Source organism: Egretta garzetta, unplaced genomic scaffold (genome assembly GCF_000687185.1).
Source record: "Egretta garzetta isolate BGI_Z169 unplaced genomic scaffold, ASM68718v1 scaffold596, whole genome shotgun sequence".
Lineage (NCBI taxonomy): Eukaryota > Metazoa > Chordata > Aves > Pelecaniformes > Ardeidae > Egretta > Egretta garzetta.
This window is the reverse complement of record NW_009260129.1, coordinates 619,632-636,282: the sequence shown is the minus strand read 5'-3', so window position 1 is coordinate 636,282 and position 16,651 is coordinate 619,632. Positions and strand designations below refer to the sequence as shown.

The window sequence follows — 16,651 nt, the reverse complement described above, 5'->3', positions numbered from 1 at the left end:
GTCAACCACTGTATCAATGCAACCTGCAAAGGGATGGTGGAAAGACAGTATGTGATTGCACTGCATCAGTAATATACACATAACAGGGTGCAGACACAAACTGTTACACATCAGCTGTTCTTCAGTGCCGATTCAAGATATTTCACATTTATTATAATGTGAAAAGTGTATACACAAATAAGCTGATGAATGGCAACTTGTTTACTCTACATTAACTGGATCAAGTCCCATGATGGCATAATCAACATTTACTAATACATAGTCTAAATCTGACTATATGACTTCGAATCCTACTGTCCTCTTAAAGAACTCTGTCATTAATAGATCTTAAAACTATGAATGCAAGCATACAGCCCTAGATGGCCAAAACAAGACTTATACTTAAGTAATAGCTCTGAGAGACAAGATGAATAACCTTCTGTAGCCAGCACTGCCACAATCACAATTTTGTGGTACGTTATTGGATTAAACTCAGACAAGGGAAATGCTGGGGGTTTTTTCAAACATTGCCTGTTTGCAGAAACGCATTGTAACTACAGTGAATACAAGCAGTATCTTTTCCCTGTGAATAGGGAGCACAAGCTTCAGTCTTGTAAAACAAAAGCATATCTGATAGCAATTTCTTTTCCCATGACAGATACTTGCAGTAAGAGCCTATATACTAATTCTATAAAACAGAAATCATATTGCTAACATGCTTCATCATAATACATTGTTTCCTACGTGTTTTAGTCATTCTTTTGTACCTTCTTGTCTTTTTCAGAACCATCTGTGAGAAGGATTCCCTTGGCTTGCATGTGACGGTACAGGATCTTCTGAAGAGCTGACATATCACATTTGATCACATATTCCACCTAGTGTAAAAATAAGAAAACACCCCAACCATAACCACATTGACATAATAATGTTAGTAGGATCTAACTGCAGGTTCTTGTCATCCTAAAACACAAACCAAAAAAACTACTGATCTTTTATCCATACCCTAACACCACATAAGGTTTCAGTGAGCAGCAGGCCAACTGCAAGTAAAGCAGTGAGTATCTCAAAAAATTATCTGTGTATGTCACAAGTACTATGAGTCAGTTGGATCCTAGGAACATAACTACTGAATGGAAAAACATATTTTTTCTCATTCTGTAATTTTAACAATTTTTAAAAATAACTAAAAATTAATTTTGTTTTATTTTATGTTTAACAAGCAATTTTAAAAGAACATTTTATGTTTAATAACCTGTGGACTTTATTATGTCTGTAACGCATTATAAAAATATCGAGCAAACCATTAGAAAAATATCATCACTGTACACCTAGCAAATAAGCATCCCTCACAGTGTCTAATTAGCATTATGTTTACCTAGGCTGGCATAGAAATATGCTGTTTTCTCAACATCAACTAAAAACACAGGGAATTAATCAAGTACTGTATGATCCCCACATGCAGTTTGACTTCTTGTTCAGCTTTGTAAAACTGTATTTATTAAAGCAGGTTTTGACTGCACACTATCTTTAAATCCAGCAATTTTTATTACCCAATTTCCAGATTACAGTCACTATATTTTAAATAAGTTACGTAAAAAAAAACCCAATCACATAATAAAGCGACACTAGTGGCTAGAAATCTTTCAATTGGTGACTAAAAGAAAATACGTAAGCTTTGTAATGTTTACGAAATAAATGGAATAAAAATGATACGGTTATTTTCTGCTCAGAAAGACAGGAGGATGAACTCATTAAGGAGAAGTGACTATTTCTTCAATGGCTTCTTTACCAAGATTTATAAGATCAAATGAAACTGATAACAGACTTCAGTCAACAAGTTCAGTCCTCATGATTGGACTAATTGCTTTTTTCATAAAGAAGATAATGGAAACAAAAAGAAACATGGTCCTCTGAGTACCAGTGTGTATGCAACTCCATGCCTATCCAAAGACTATTAATGGATTTATCAAATACAGTGGCTCTAACTAGCAGAAATTTGAGTAGAAATAAAAGATTTCAGTAATACTTTTAAATGTAAGTACATTTCATTCTCAAATGCTTCTGAGCATACTGAGAATATGACATTTGAAGAAACAGAAAGTCAAAACAGAAATAGTGTTCACAACATTATAGAGGTGAGAAAGAAATTTTTAAAAAGCCTTTCCTTTGAGCACTGTCACTAAACATCTGTACAGAGCTCTTCATTCATTCAGCTCATAGCACAACTTAGAAAAATTCCGTTTTGGTATGGTTTTAACCCAGTTAACCTTAGTGCCAAATTTTCCCTAGCACACCTTCAAATTCACTTTTTTGTTTAGTCGCTGTTGTTATTCTGGGAAGGGTGGATGGGAAAAGTTATGCAGGATTGCAAAGGAGGACAGGGTGCGCCAAGGTGAGTTGCACAGATACGAAAACAATGTTCTTTCAAATCAGAAGAGAATTTTATATTCTGAATTAAAAAGCCAATACCGTTAAAAAAACTTGTGCAATTTCAACAAGATACTTCACACAACTCCTGAAATATCCATGCAGGACCAAATTCTGCCTGCTTTATAAAGGTCAGTAGTCCTTTAGGTATTTCAATGAACTACCTAAGGGAGCAAAGGTTCTACCTGGTGCAAGGAGGATGGGACAGGACAGAATCTATTCCTCAGTGTGTGGTTGACTCACAACTTGAAACCAGATATTACGGAAATAAGTTGCATGTCTTATATGGATGACTATAAACAGAATTAAAGCTGTAAGACTGGTGAGGAATCCTCAGAATAAACAAACCACAGCAAAAACAGATGCTAAAGAAGTCCTCTTCTGTAAAATAAATCTGAAAAAGGAACATTGTATCATGCTTAAAAAAAGTATTAAACCCCTTCCACAACTCCTCTCATTGCAAACCTTTTCTGGCAGTTGAGACTCAACCTCTTTCTTCAATCTTCTCAGCAAGAAGGGTCGGAGCACTTTATGGAGACGACGGATGATCAGAATAGTTTCTTCCTCATTTAAGTCCACCTATAGAAGTTTATAAAAGTCACTACAAGGCAACTCAGTATATTAGGTATGTCTTCTCTCACATAAAAGGTTAAGTATGTGTAGCAATTACTTGCATGTTACAACTAAGATGACTTTGAGTCAAAAAAGACACCGATATTAAAATTTTCTGGCATTATGAAAAAGGTGGCTTTTAGTTACATTAAGGAGAGTTCGACACTAATCCTTCTGTGTAAGATCCTTTCTGTTTTCATCAAAGTGGTTTGTTTCTGATGTTTTAAAAAAAACTGCCACAGTACCCTTTCTCCAGTCATGGCAAATGGAGCGTTGAACCACTGTTCGAAGGTGCTACAGCTCTTGAAAATGGTTGGGAGGAGGAAATTAAGAAGAGCCCAAAGTTCAGGCAATTTGTTCTGCAATGGAGTCCCAGTCAGCAGTATTCGCCTAGGGGCCACATAGTGAGTATTCAAGACCTGAGTCAGCTTGCAGTGATGATTCTTCATTCGATGGCCTTCATCTACTATCATGTATTTCCATCGAATCTGCAAGAGAGAGAAGAAAAGTTGGCAAAGTTAGAGCAGATCAGACTTGGTCAAACTCCTCTCAACAGCTGTAGAACAAAAATATTTCAAGCCTGAGACATCAGTCATTCTCATTTATGAGAAAAGCCAAATCAAGCATTATCCAAGTCCCAGTGTTGTCGCAAACAGCAAAAACAGAAACAACTCTAGGCATGCTGAATCTGATGCTGAATTCTGACTTGAATTGCAACAGCAAACAGCAGATTCCTCCCACTTCTGGGAAAGAGATTAGGATGACTGGCTCTTCAAGGCCAGAATACAGTTCACAGGAGAAGAAAGAGACCACATAAATGCCAAATAAACCTGTCTGCAACAAGAACCTTGACAGAAGACAAAAGTGTTTTCAGACAAAATAACTAGGCGCCATAAACAACAGCAACCCTGAACATTGTTTTGTTTCAGCTAATCCTATGTTTTTACTCAAAAATGAAGCAGCGTAATTATGATCATCTCATCTCAGTTACTGCATCTTCAAATAAAGTTTCTATTTCTTAATGTGAAAGCTTAAATGCCATCACAGTAGAAGCTGAAAATTGCTCAACCTCTCTGTTACCACCTGTACTACAACATGGGCAGTCAACACATGAGCCACACCAACCATGTGACTAGGAAGGCCTTGGTTTGTACTTTCACAGGTGCTAACTAATTCCATTTCCCAGGACAGGTTGAATGGCGTAGTGATGTCCTTCCTATCTTTTAGCAAGGGTGAGCAAGAGCTAGGGGGGAAGGAAAATGCTGCAGTCTCAAACCATTCTCAAGTGTTCAGAATTATGGTAAGAAAATGCACTATCTTTGTATCAGAGAGGAAAAATGAATAATCTAAACATGCATTATGTAATAGAATGAAATAAAGTGAAAATGGACAATAAAGTGACAGTAGGACCATATGGTTTCTCCATATGGCAAAATTCCTCCTTACTCTGCTTTCTGTATACATTAAATAGTCTTACAGTGCAGTAGCTTTCAAATTAATTCATTACATATGAGACACACCTGTTGATAGTTAGTGAGCCTTTAAAGCCATGTGTAGTAAAGAGTCTGGATACCAAATTCATGATACAGGTAACTATTCAGTCATTTGGGGAAAAGTGTCCACATAGCTGGAAAGGCTCTAATAAGAGTGAGCTTCAGGTCAGAAACAATGGAAAAAAATTGAAGTCAGGACAGCAGATTGGGTTAAATGCCATTAAGCAGAGGGGAGAAGAGTCATGTTTTTTCAGACAGGCAAGTATACAGTACTGACAGAACTGCACAAAGGAATTAGTCTCCTGGCCACATTCAGGAAAATCCTGGTGTTCACAGAGAGAAGAGCTGTGACTGCAAAGTCCAATCATAAACAGAGAAATAGAATAGTAAATTAAAGGTTTAACTTTTCTTGAAGGACAGAACAGCAACTATGGACTTCCCTAAAAAACAAAAACGTGTTTTGTGCTATGCACCATTTGAAGGTGTCTTGAAGGTCTTACTGTTAAGAGATGGGAGTCATTACTACCTTAGCAAGGATATGTTTGTCCTTTATTATGTACTCATAAGTAGTTAAGAGAACATTAAATTTTCCACTTCGAAGCTGAGGAACAAGTGAGCGGCGCATTGCAGGTGTACCCTAAAAGAGAGAGAGAATTGTAGTTACTCTTTCTTCTGGTGAAGAAAATGTACTGTTTTTATGAATTAGCAGACACGGAGCAACCTACAGTATGACAAACAATACATCAATGCATTCCAGACTTCTCCAGAGTGCTTTCCCTATACGGTTGCTAGACTGTAAAGCTCTGTTAATGGGGGCACTGGAAACATGCAGGTAGCGGTCTAGACTCCTTACAGATTGCTTGGCCATACCACTACTTACAGTAGCCAAACAGCACAGTATTCAGCTATGTATAAAATGTGAAGTAGTTATAATTTGTATTACTCTCATCAGAAGCCATGTAATGTGATAATTAGCAATTTTATTCTGCATTTCACTATGTGAAAATAATAACTTTACTGCAGTTATGATTAATTCTCACTAGTTAGTACCTGATATATATAATAAAACCTCACAAGCAGTTTAGAAATGCATGCAGAGGAAAAACTGGCTCTGTTCTCATTCCTTCAACTCTATAATCAGATAAAAAGCAAAACAAACCTTGTAAGATATCTTCACCACAGAAGGAGCCCATTTATCGAATTCGTATGTCCAATTGGATAAAGTCCTATCATAGAGATTATAAAGGAAAAGTAATAAATTTCATCATTTGCAGGTCAAACTTTATAAATGTTTCCACGTGGTTACCAACTTTTCAACACATTTCATGTAATCAACCCCCATAATTAACAGTATATTTAAAAAAAACCCGCACTTAATATACTGTAGTAAAATGCAAGCATCTCCGAGAGGCAAGTAAACAGAAAAACCCGTGAAACCCTCTTTCAGCTCATATTCAGGGGCCTCTTTGAAACCAACTCGGAGTAGTCTTTTATGTGTATCTTTGTATTTTGGAGCATATTAAGGATAAGAAGGATAACCCTGAACAAAAAACCAGATTTCTAATTTCTTTTATACTACTTATCATCCAAAACCTGATGTTACAACTTTTCAAATATATCCTCATGAAGTTGATAATAGAATTAGTATGTGTTCTACTCTGGTAGAATTACTCATAGTGCCACCCAGTGACACTATGCAGGTCTGGTTTTGCACTATGTTTCTGCTGTTTGATCACAACAAATAGGTTTTCATGGCTAAGCCAGTTGCTACCATGACACAACAGCAAAAAATAACCTTGAGGTTTTTTGGTTGCTTTTTTTTTTTTTCCTTACTCAGCCTGTGATGGCAGTAGTACTAGTGACTAAGAAAAGGCAGGGAAAGGTGGCTTTTAAAATGTATACGAGAAAGATATTTCAGTTCCTCTCTTTTAGAAACATAAAAAAAATCATTACAGAGTACGTAAAAAAGATCTGATTTTTTTACTGTGTCACTGTGAAATCTGACATTAATAACACACTCCCTTTATTTTTAACTTTGTTTTGCTTTCTAGATCTTCTTGCAGCCATTTCTTTTCACACTAGAGCTCATCATTTGTATTCATACAATTAGGCACAGCTGTGGTATTCCTGTTAGTCAACGAGTTACTACAGCAGCACAGCCAGAAGACAGGCTGACTCAAAAGAAATTAAAAGAGATGGCCACAGATAAAATTTATCTCAATCCTATAACACATCTGTATGGTCAACACAATTGGTGGACAAATTATCCAACGAAAAGGCCAGGGAACTTCTGCACGTCAATCAAGTCACTTACACAGAAAAATAAGCAAACAACCCCTCAATATCCTACATCAGTTTTACAATGCCTGACAGTTTTTATTTAAAACACAGCACTTCAAATCATGAAAACCCACACCTCACCTTTGGAGAAAAGAAAATACATTAAAAGAAACGTATAAAACAAGCAGCATCTTGGAAAGCTAAGGAAAAGCAAAAGGGGGCAGCACAAAAAACAATCATAATCTGGACACCTGACTGAAGTGTATCTCTCATCCAGGGCTAGTTATACAGTACTTAAACTTGGTATGAGATGGGGCACCAGCTGTTTAAAGAATTAAGCAACAGATTTTTAATATAACAGAAGTTGAATGGGGACCTGCAGGCATGTAATATGAAAGAAATACCATCTCCCTCTTGTGGCTTAAGAGTGAATTACAGTAAATTCACGACTCGGTTTGCTGGAAGAGTGGACAGTGAAACTAATGGAATCGAGTGCTTTATCAGCCTTTTAGTCACCCTTCCAATGCCAGACAATTACCTGGGAAGAAACGATCAAAGAAAACACTGAAAACAGGCTCACTGTAATCCCACCGTGCACTTCATCTTGTCATTACATGAAAAACAAGTGTATGTTCTGAATAAACCTATCCGCAATGCTGAGATGGTAATAGCAGGAAGAGATCCTTTACTTACGAAAGGGGAACAATGATGAGATAGGGGCCATTGAGTCTTTTGTGCTCCATCAGGTAAGTGATGAGTGCAATAGTCTGTATTGTCTTTCCTAGTCCCATTTCATCAGCTAAAATTCCATTCAGATTGTTATTATAGAGTGAAACCATCCATTCCAGTCCCTGGAGCTGAAATGAAAAGCAATAGTTTCAGTTATTTAAAACCCACACAAATAATTAACACCAGTACAACAGAATGAAGGTTCTGATCTCCCTGCCTATGTAGATGTTGGATTTCCTTTAATACTACTATATGCATGGGGAACCCTGGCTATCTCAACACCTCCCCCCGAAAACAAGATATATTTCTGGTAACAGCTATATGGAAATCATTACTCCTGCTTAGCAGAGCCCATAATATGAAGTCAGATTTCATACATGGAGGGTTTTTTGTACTGCACACAAAGCAACACAGGCACTCACATGTATAGTTGATAAATACTTAACATTAAAAGAGTTTGTTCTTCAATTTCAACACTGTCAAATGTTAAACTCTCTGTGTATATTTCATCCTATTTCCCTGCATCAGTTGTAAACTTTCAAACCAAACCCATCAAGTCTGCGCAAAACATCTAAGCCTCACACTCACCAACTGCATCACTGGTATGCTAAAGCTCTTGTTGCACATGTCCATTTAGTGTCTGCCATCTATACCTCTGCATGTCAGAGGAGGCCCCCTTTGTCCAATTATGTCTTGCATGTAAAATCCCAGAGCTGGAAGGAAGCCAGAGTACTGTAGCTAAGAAATGTCAACGTAACAGAGTTTCACACTCCAGGGAGTAGGGCTAGAAAGCACTGACTCAGATCATTCCTTTGTCACACAGACTCCCACATATGTGTGTATCACATTACTCATTTAAGTGCAAAGTAAGTTTTTGCTTCTAAGATCCAGACTTTTGCTGGGTCTCATGCATGGAGGGAGAAGTAAATTAAGAGGCCTGAGAAAGTTCAGAGAGAAAACATGACATGCTTGAAGTAACCTTCTGTTGTCCCTGCGAGAAGTATCCAAAATGATGTTGCCAATTTACTGGCTTTATGTATGTGCTGCCTGATTTATATTTAGGTGTTAAATACTCAAGCCATCAAGAGCTGATAAGAATTTGTTCTGAAACTGTATGTCCCACTGACAAAGCAGCTTCAGAATTGAGAATAGGAAAACTGTCTTTTCTACTTCATGAGTTTTCTCCACCGACATATACTTACATGAAGGAAGAGACAAATGTGACCAAACTTGACAGTGAGAAACATGGAAAAGCAGAAAAAAAGTTGAAAAGGAAAAAGCATTTAAAGTCTAGGGGGCAGGGAAATACAGTGAGTGAAGGGGAGAGTCGCAGAACGGTCTCCTTCAGAACATTCTTGACGGAACCAAAGCCAAGCCGCAATGCTCCCAACATAAAGCTCCTTAGACAAGTGTGCCTCTTACCTCTGCTGCTATTACAATATTGAATAGACGCCATAAAGAACACAACTATTCAATTGCTAGATATCATGTTGAGCAGGTGACAGACCTGCTCTAATTGGTAACCCCTGTGAGCGTGTGTGTCACTCCACAGACTGAATTATTTTGCTGTGTGGAACATAGGGAAATTGTATTGCAAAACAGAGAGATGCAGAACTTAAAAATATTTCTATGTTCCATAAGTAATTACAATTCATGAAGTAAAGGAATTATCACAATATTAATTTCCCATCCATGAGCACTTTAAGCCAATATGACCATCAAATCAATATTGTAATATACTGTTCATTCAGTACATCCAATAAACCTTCCTAGGCAATGAATCAGGATTATGCAGTAAAGAAGGCTGCTGACTGCATCTGTTGGCTCCCTGCTTCATTGAGTGTACAAGCTGGACAACATATTGACAATGAGGCAGCAAAAATAAAGAGGGTGTCATATGAGAGAAAGTGGCATGCTTCTCTATATGGTTGTATTCTATCTTGTCTTAGTCGTAGTGTCCCTCAATGGTGCCAGAAAAGTTATTTAACCTGTCAGGTTCAAAATCAGTCCCTGAATGACATGTTCCTCTTTCTGTTGAGGGCTCACAGTGAAACACCTAGAAGCGCTAAGGATTCACAACAGAATTCAAATTCTGATGGGAGTTTTGCTATGAACAAGTAGGATCATGGGATTATTCAGTTTGGAACAGGCCTCAGGCAGTCTCTAGGCCAATCCCCTGCCCAAAGCAGGTCCAGCCTTGCGGCCAGGTTGCTCAAAGCTATATATGATCAGTGACTGGAAACATCCTAGGTAAAACCTCTCTCCGAGTCCCTGGTCCACAGTGACACTGTCCTCTTCTGTACTCCCAGTCCGCACCCTCTTGTTCATTGTCTTATCTTCCCACCATGTCACACAGTGAGGAGCCCAATACAAAAATACTAACATGCTTTGAAAAGAGAAATCAGCTTAACTCTTAAAACTTAAATTATTTAAACAAGCTACTGTAATAGATGGCAGTGCTGAGGAGCATAGGAAGCAAGGGCTGTAATCATAATGCTTTGCACACTTAGGAAACAGTCTTCCTCCTAGCTCTCTGCAAGGAGAAATAGATATAAATCTTTATGATATCTTTCTGAGTAGGTATTGTTCTCTGTTTTATGCGGATGTAGAAATAATGTTCTGAATGCAGAAAAGATGCAGGTTCTTCAAGTTTCCTAGAATGCTGTACAATAGCAGAAGTGTTGAAAACATGTATCAAGGTAATTTTCAATCACAGGTTAATCTAGTCAGAATACAGAAGCTCCTAGTTACTAAATCCACTGAAGGTCTCTAAAGAATATGAGACACCAACCTCCATAGTAAAATATTTTTCTTGTTTCCAAATTTTATCTATCACTGCACTGAAACATTAGGATCTTAATTAAAAATAAAATCCTAAACTTTTAAATATTGGAAGAAGAAAAATACTGTTAACCCACCACAAATGAAAACAATAAGCAGAACTGAAATTCCAGGTCAATGAGAGTTACAGCAAAACCAAAATATTATTGGTCTGCAGTGACAAGAAGAGTTACAGGTATATGCAGAAAGTTGGTATTATTTTTCAAGTAGTATGTTTAAAACGTTATCTGTGATAGGTGTCATTGCTTTGTCCATATAATTCCCAAATTCTAACCTACTAGAGACCTTGCATTTCTTAACAAATTTTCAGTTTGCCACTTGAAATAACCAGATTGAAATGTCAAGCACAATTCTAAGTTTTACGTATTTTAATGTTTAAATGATTTCTCACCTGATAATGTTTTAGTGTGCCATTAATAAGAAGAGAGGACTGCTTTTCTACCCTTTCTGTGATCGCGTGGGCAACAGTGTAGTAGGACTGAGACCCCCTAGCACTATATTGCATGCTATATTCATCATCCACATCTTGTTTGGCTGTCCTGAAAAGCAGAAAAAGAACTAAAGTGAATTCCAACAAACAGTTTTTTGGACCACAGGTCACATATGTATGTCTAAAGAAACAGTGCAAATCCCCAACTTTGACAAGTACACCAAAAGGTGCGAGCTACTTTATAAACAGTACACAATTAATACCAATTTATCATGTTCCTTCTCCTGCAGATGTTCACACCAGAGAAGCTACCACAACTCACTATGATCTAGAGCAAGCTACTCCTGAGAAATGCCACTGTAAGAAATAACAATCCCTAATAAAAACAGCACCTAAAGCACACTCACTCAATGATTTGCTTTGCATCTTTCTCAGAAACTTCCTCACTGTTAGGATCCAGGAGTATCTTCTCATCTGCTTCTAACCTGCTTGATTCTTCTTCATCATCCTACAAAATAGAGAAAAAGAACAGGGGTGTTGGGAAGTGCAACATCTTCCTAAGTCAACTGGCATTCACATATTGGTAACTCTCATTAGTCAATGCTCTATGACAGAAACCTGAATCACAAAGTTTAACTTACACCTACTCTGCAACAAAACTCCACTGCAGCGTAACAAGAAGATAGTTTTTGACACACATTAACCAACAGATCATCATACTTTGAAATAAAAATTATTTCCCCCTTTAATGATCTTACTTTTAAAAGCCTTATTGTCTACTGTGTTCATTGAGAGGATTCCAATACCAGACATGTGATAATTTAATAAAGCTTAAAAAATCTACCAAGAACTGCTGGTTTCAACTTCTGGTTTCTTAACTTTTTAAAAATACACCACAGTTTTACTATTTTAAAAATAACTTAATTTGTCTTCTGGCTACAGTTGTGACAGATAACCAACAACTTAAAATCTCACTAATGAAGCTGAACAAAACACTGCTCCGAGTTCCACAAGTCTACTCTAAGAATGATTTCCCAAGCTCCACATAACACTGCTGCTAAAGAGTCCATGCTAAAAATGCGGGCACATGTCTTTTAACATTCCTTCTAGAATCTGACAGCTATCAGGCCCTCCCCTTCTATCTTAATTCTGAGAATCCTGTAGAACTAAATTAGCAGTAATTAGTCCTATAAAGGCATATACCTTAACATCATACAGTCCAGTCAGTTTCAGTAGTCCATTTGGTCTAGTATTATAAAGACTGTCAGACTTCAGTGATCTGAATTCTATACCTAGTTCTGCTACTAGCCTGTTGATTGAACATAGCCCTTCTTTAATCATCAGTTTTCCTCTCCTTCAGAAAGTACTTGTCTGAAAAGCGCTATGCAAGTATCAGTATTGATTATTCATAGTATCTAATATTATGACCCTTCAGGGTTGGGATCTTTGTGTGTTAATTTTAAGATTCCTTTTAGAATTTTTGTAATAATAGTATTTAAAACATCATTAAAGTACTGAATCAAATAAACCTACCCTGAACAGTCTGAACCTAAATCCCTGACATACTCCCTAAATTATTAATAAACATAATATATAAATAATAACTGTGTTATTCAGAATTGACAATAAAACCTCCAATGCATAAGCATTAAAGATGTTAACTTCATTCAGCACAAAGCCACAATACAGGCTCTTTGAAAATAGTACTCTGCTTATACTCTCTGTTTCATGATTATTAATAGTCAGAGTAAAATATTTACTTTTCCTAAACCCGATTACCAGCTAGGCATTTACAGCATATATAAAGGGCAACTGCTATGAATTGAGAAGAATTACAAAACCAGTTACTTTTCCTGTTTGTATTATTCTTAAAACACCTACACACCTGCTATCGCTTTCCCTTCCTACCTTATGAAAAAGAGGAAAATTTCACAATAAGTACTTGTTTTTTACTGTATTACTTGTCATAGTGTTTTTTTTAAAGACATACCTCCTCCTCATATTCAGAGCCACTTTCATCTTCACTGTCTGACCTGGGAGCAACTTCATAGCTGTACAAAGATGACAGAAAGATTATGAATTACAGAAAACAAGAGGATGGATTAGGTTCAATACACTTCCTACTCAATTTACACATAATAAATTAGAAGAAGAATAAAATAGGTAAAAAAGAAAAAAGAATAACTAAGAGAAGTCCATGAAAAGTATCAATGCAAACAGAAAAAGCAGCCTACTTGCATGCTAACTACCTACCCAGGGTTCATTTCCAGCCAAGCATCCAGCTGACTTGCTTTTGGTGCTTCTGGTCCAAGAAGAACTTTGCCTGTTTCAGTGTGAGTCACTTTGACTGGAAGGTCACTCATTTGACTGCTCTCATCTATGGGCTAAAAATTCAAATGAAATTTTATACCACAAGGCAACTGAATTTCATGCTTGTCATACATAATAAAAAGAACTAATAGTACCTTCAACATTCCAAATCTGAAGAAGCAGTTAAGTTTTGTTATTAGAATACACAACTTGGCTATCAAGCAGACACTGAGACACAGTATTTCTGTGTGTAACATAGTCTATGTGACATCCACAAATATATCACGGCATTCCAAGTAAATTAACAAGAGCAGCATGGAAAAGATTGCACTATTGGCTTATGTGAAACAAGACACAAGGCATGTGTGCTCTTGCTCTCCCTCTATTATAGGCATTTAATCCTGTTATTTAGACCAACAGACATCTGTAACAAAAATCACACATTGACCTTATGACCTTTTATCTGGAGAAACAAGGACCATTTAGCTAACTTTTTAAGTAAAGAAGGCTTATTTTAAAGATTTAATGTCCTGATTTCTTCAATTAAGCTGGTAAAGCACCTGCAATAACAAACCCTTTTACTTATTCTGGTGCTATAACAAAAACAGAATAGCATAATTACTTTTTCTGTTACTTCTTTGCCCTGTTTAATCACAGATTTTCTACTTTAAAAACTTTTTGCCTTCTACTGCTGCTTCTGCTCAAGGATCTTTTCTTTATATATATGAACAAGAAAAAATAATTCTGAACAGTTACAGTTACAAATACAGTGACTGACAAGAGTATAAAATTTACCTCATTTCCATAAATACTGAAATTACAGGAATGTTATGTGCATTTTCCTTGTGCAACCATAACTATATTAAAGGATTTTGCTGTAACTCTTAACTACTCAGCAAAAATATCACTTTAAAGTATAAAAAAGACCAATAGTAAAACCATAAATACAATTCTAAAGTCTACATATAAAAAGGAACAGAAAAATGGAATTAACAAAATAGCTGTTAATGAGGCAGCATATGCTCTGCTACTGAAGGAAAAGTATTATTCAAAGGATGACACAGAAAAAATTACTCATTTCCTCTTGCTTCTGAGGAAAAAAGAATTTTCAGATGTCTTAAGCCATCATATTACTATAGTCTGTCCTGTGTCTGAAAGGTAATTACATGCAAAGTCAACAATGTATTTTATAAAAATGAGAAGCTATAATATATTGTGTTTACAACCTCATTTTAGAAAGTAAATTATGTCTACACACGGACTGCAAGAAAACGGTTTACTTTTAAGCATATAACAAAATTAAGAGGGATTCTTCAGCACACTCAGTGATAGAATGATTCAATATATTTTTCTATTCATCTTCAACTCTGAAGAGAAACAGGCTAGCATAAATGTTAATCTAGATAATTTTTATTCCTGTGTATAAACAACAGCTCTTCCTAGAACATTTGTGATTATGTTTTTTTTTTTTCAAGCTATAGCGATAGCACAAAGAATAATCACTGCAAAGTTTAAAAAAAACAACAAAAAAAAGGCCTTGTAAAATTCATACCTCTCCATCAGGACCAAGACCAGATGCCATTCCTTCTGCATTTTCTTCAGCCTTCTACAACAAATGAAGAAATGAAAAATACCACAGTCAGACTACAAGTATAGAGAGAATACTTTATATGATATAAGCGTTTTGGACCATGAATATGTTTCACTCTATTTCTGAACAGCCTGGGATGCATGGAATTTAAGCTGTGGGTGGATGTATATAGAGATAGGCACAGAGTTACTACCACACACACAAACGATTTACTACTGTGGATAGGGTACCTGCAACACTTCTAGTCACTGTAATAAATCTGCATCTAGAAGTGGCTGGCCTACTGAATTTCTGGTTCAGACCTAGAGCTCAGCTGCTTACAGACTGTGTTAATACAAATAAAATAGTAATTAACCTTCATGTGATTTACTATTAATTTTCTCTAAAATGCTTTAACCTCAGTATCCAAGATGTCACCAGGCATCACAGACTGTATGTTGGTGCAGGCACTTTTATTTTGAGTATGTACACAATTTTCTTTGGTCTGACAACTAACTAGAAGGGGTATTTTGGGAGTTCTTCACACTGACCTAGCCTAGACCACAATTACTCAAATTACAAACAAAAAGAACCCTGGAGTTCTCAGCTGGAGTAAGCTAGATTAGTTTTCTCCTCAGGCACCACTCCAAGAAATAAGCAGTGTCTTTTTCAAAGCCTGTCCTCATTTAACTTGCTGAAAAATGTCAGGATAGTATGAGAAAATGGAAGACATAGTTTGCTTCTGAATTGGAACTTTCTTAAACAATTCTGACAATGAGCAAGAACGGATAGAATACCGCTTCTGCTCCTGTCACAGTGCTCGGTTTGTAGTACTATAGCACAGGTTTATTTTGGTTACCTATGTAAACAGATCAGACTAACAACAAGAACAGATCTCTTGTGTTTCATAAATAAACAACTTCCCAATATTGTTGTGTGATAATTTTAGATAATCCAGTTGTTTCTTTTTTTAATCATAGATTAAAAATCTATGATTCTATGATTCTTTTTTTAAGAAGTAAAAAGGAATAGCTGCACTTCCAGGTATTGAGAAGATCCTCAGTATCTACTTCAGATCAAGCCTTGAGCCTTAGTCTTTGCCATTAAAGTCCATTTTCCAAGCATGAACTTCAAATCAACATCTAGTAGCAGACATGGGTCAATTCTACATTTTAAAAAAGTTTATTCTTATTTCTTTACATAGCCTTCATACTTCATGAAATCTACATAAATATCTTTGTTAACTACACTTTCACTAGTATTAACAAAACCAGAAATCTAGCTAAGCTTGATACTAGTCATAGAATCATAGAATCACTTCGCTTGGAAAAGACCTTTAAGATCATCAAGTCCAAAACCTAACCCTGCCATCCCACCACTAAACCATGTCCCTAAGCACCTCATCTATCCTTCTTTTAAACACCTCCAGGAACGGGGACTCAACCACTTCCCTGGGCAGCCCATTCCAGTACCTGACAACCCTTTCTGTGAAGAGATTTTGTCCTGGCGCAACTTCAGACCATTTCCCCTCGTCCTATCATCCATTACCAGGGAAAAGAGGCCGACCCCCACCTCACTACAGCCTCCTTTCAGGCAGTTGTAGAGGGCGATCAGGTCTCCCCTCAGCCTCCTTTTCTCCAGACAAAACAATCACAGCTCCCTCAGCCACTCCTCAGAAGACTTGTGCTACAGACCCTACACAAGCTTTCTGGCTCTCCTCTGGACATGTTCCAGCAATGCAACATCTTTCTTGTAGTGAGGGGCCCAAAACCAAACACAGCATTCAAGGTGTGGCCTCACCAGCGCTCAGTACAGGGGCATGACCACTTCCCTACTCCTGCTGGCCACACTATTCCTTATACAAGCCAGCATGCCACTGGCCTTCTTGGCCACCTGGGCAAACTGCTGGCTCATATTCAGCCAGCTGTCAACCAGTACCCCCAGGTCTTTTTCCACCAGGCAGCTTTCCAGCCACTCTTC

At 37.0% G+C, this 16,651-nt stretch overlaps 1 protein-coding gene across 3 annotated transcripts in view; it reads right to left on the bottom strand.

Moving 5' to 3' along the window:
- SMARCA2 (SWI/SNF related, matrix associated, actin dependent regulator of chromatin, subfamily a, member 2) overlaps positions 1 to 16,651 on the bottom strand; it is a 120,245-nt gene that overhangs the window by 55,121 nt on the left and 48,473 nt on the right. For all 3 annotated transcript variants that reach the window (XM_035896948.1, XM_009641498.2, XM_035896949.1), the window contains exons 11-21: positions 14,654 to 14,707; positions 13,045 to 13,175; positions 12,782 to 12,842; positions 11,199 to 11,299; positions 10,753 to 10,900; positions 7,485 to 7,648; positions 5,671 to 5,737; positions 5,038 to 5,148; positions 3,264 to 3,506; positions 2,872 to 2,985; positions 747 to 854 (exon numbers count right to left, since the gene is read on the bottom strand). In XM_035896948.1, coding sequence (XP_035752841.1) covers positions 747 to 854; positions 2,872 to 2,985; positions 3,264 to 3,506; positions 5,038 to 5,148; positions 5,671 to 5,737; positions 7,485 to 7,648; positions 10,753 to 10,900; positions 11,199 to 11,299; positions 12,782 to 12,842; positions 13,045 to 13,175; positions 14,654 to 14,707 — 1,302 coding nt within the window. The remainder of the gene's footprint in view (positions 1 to 746; positions 855 to 2,871; positions 2,986 to 3,263; positions 3,507 to 5,037; positions 5,149 to 5,670; positions 5,738 to 7,484; positions 7,649 to 10,752; positions 10,901 to 11,198; positions 11,300 to 12,781; positions 12,843 to 13,044; positions 13,176 to 14,653; positions 14,708 to 16,651) is intronic.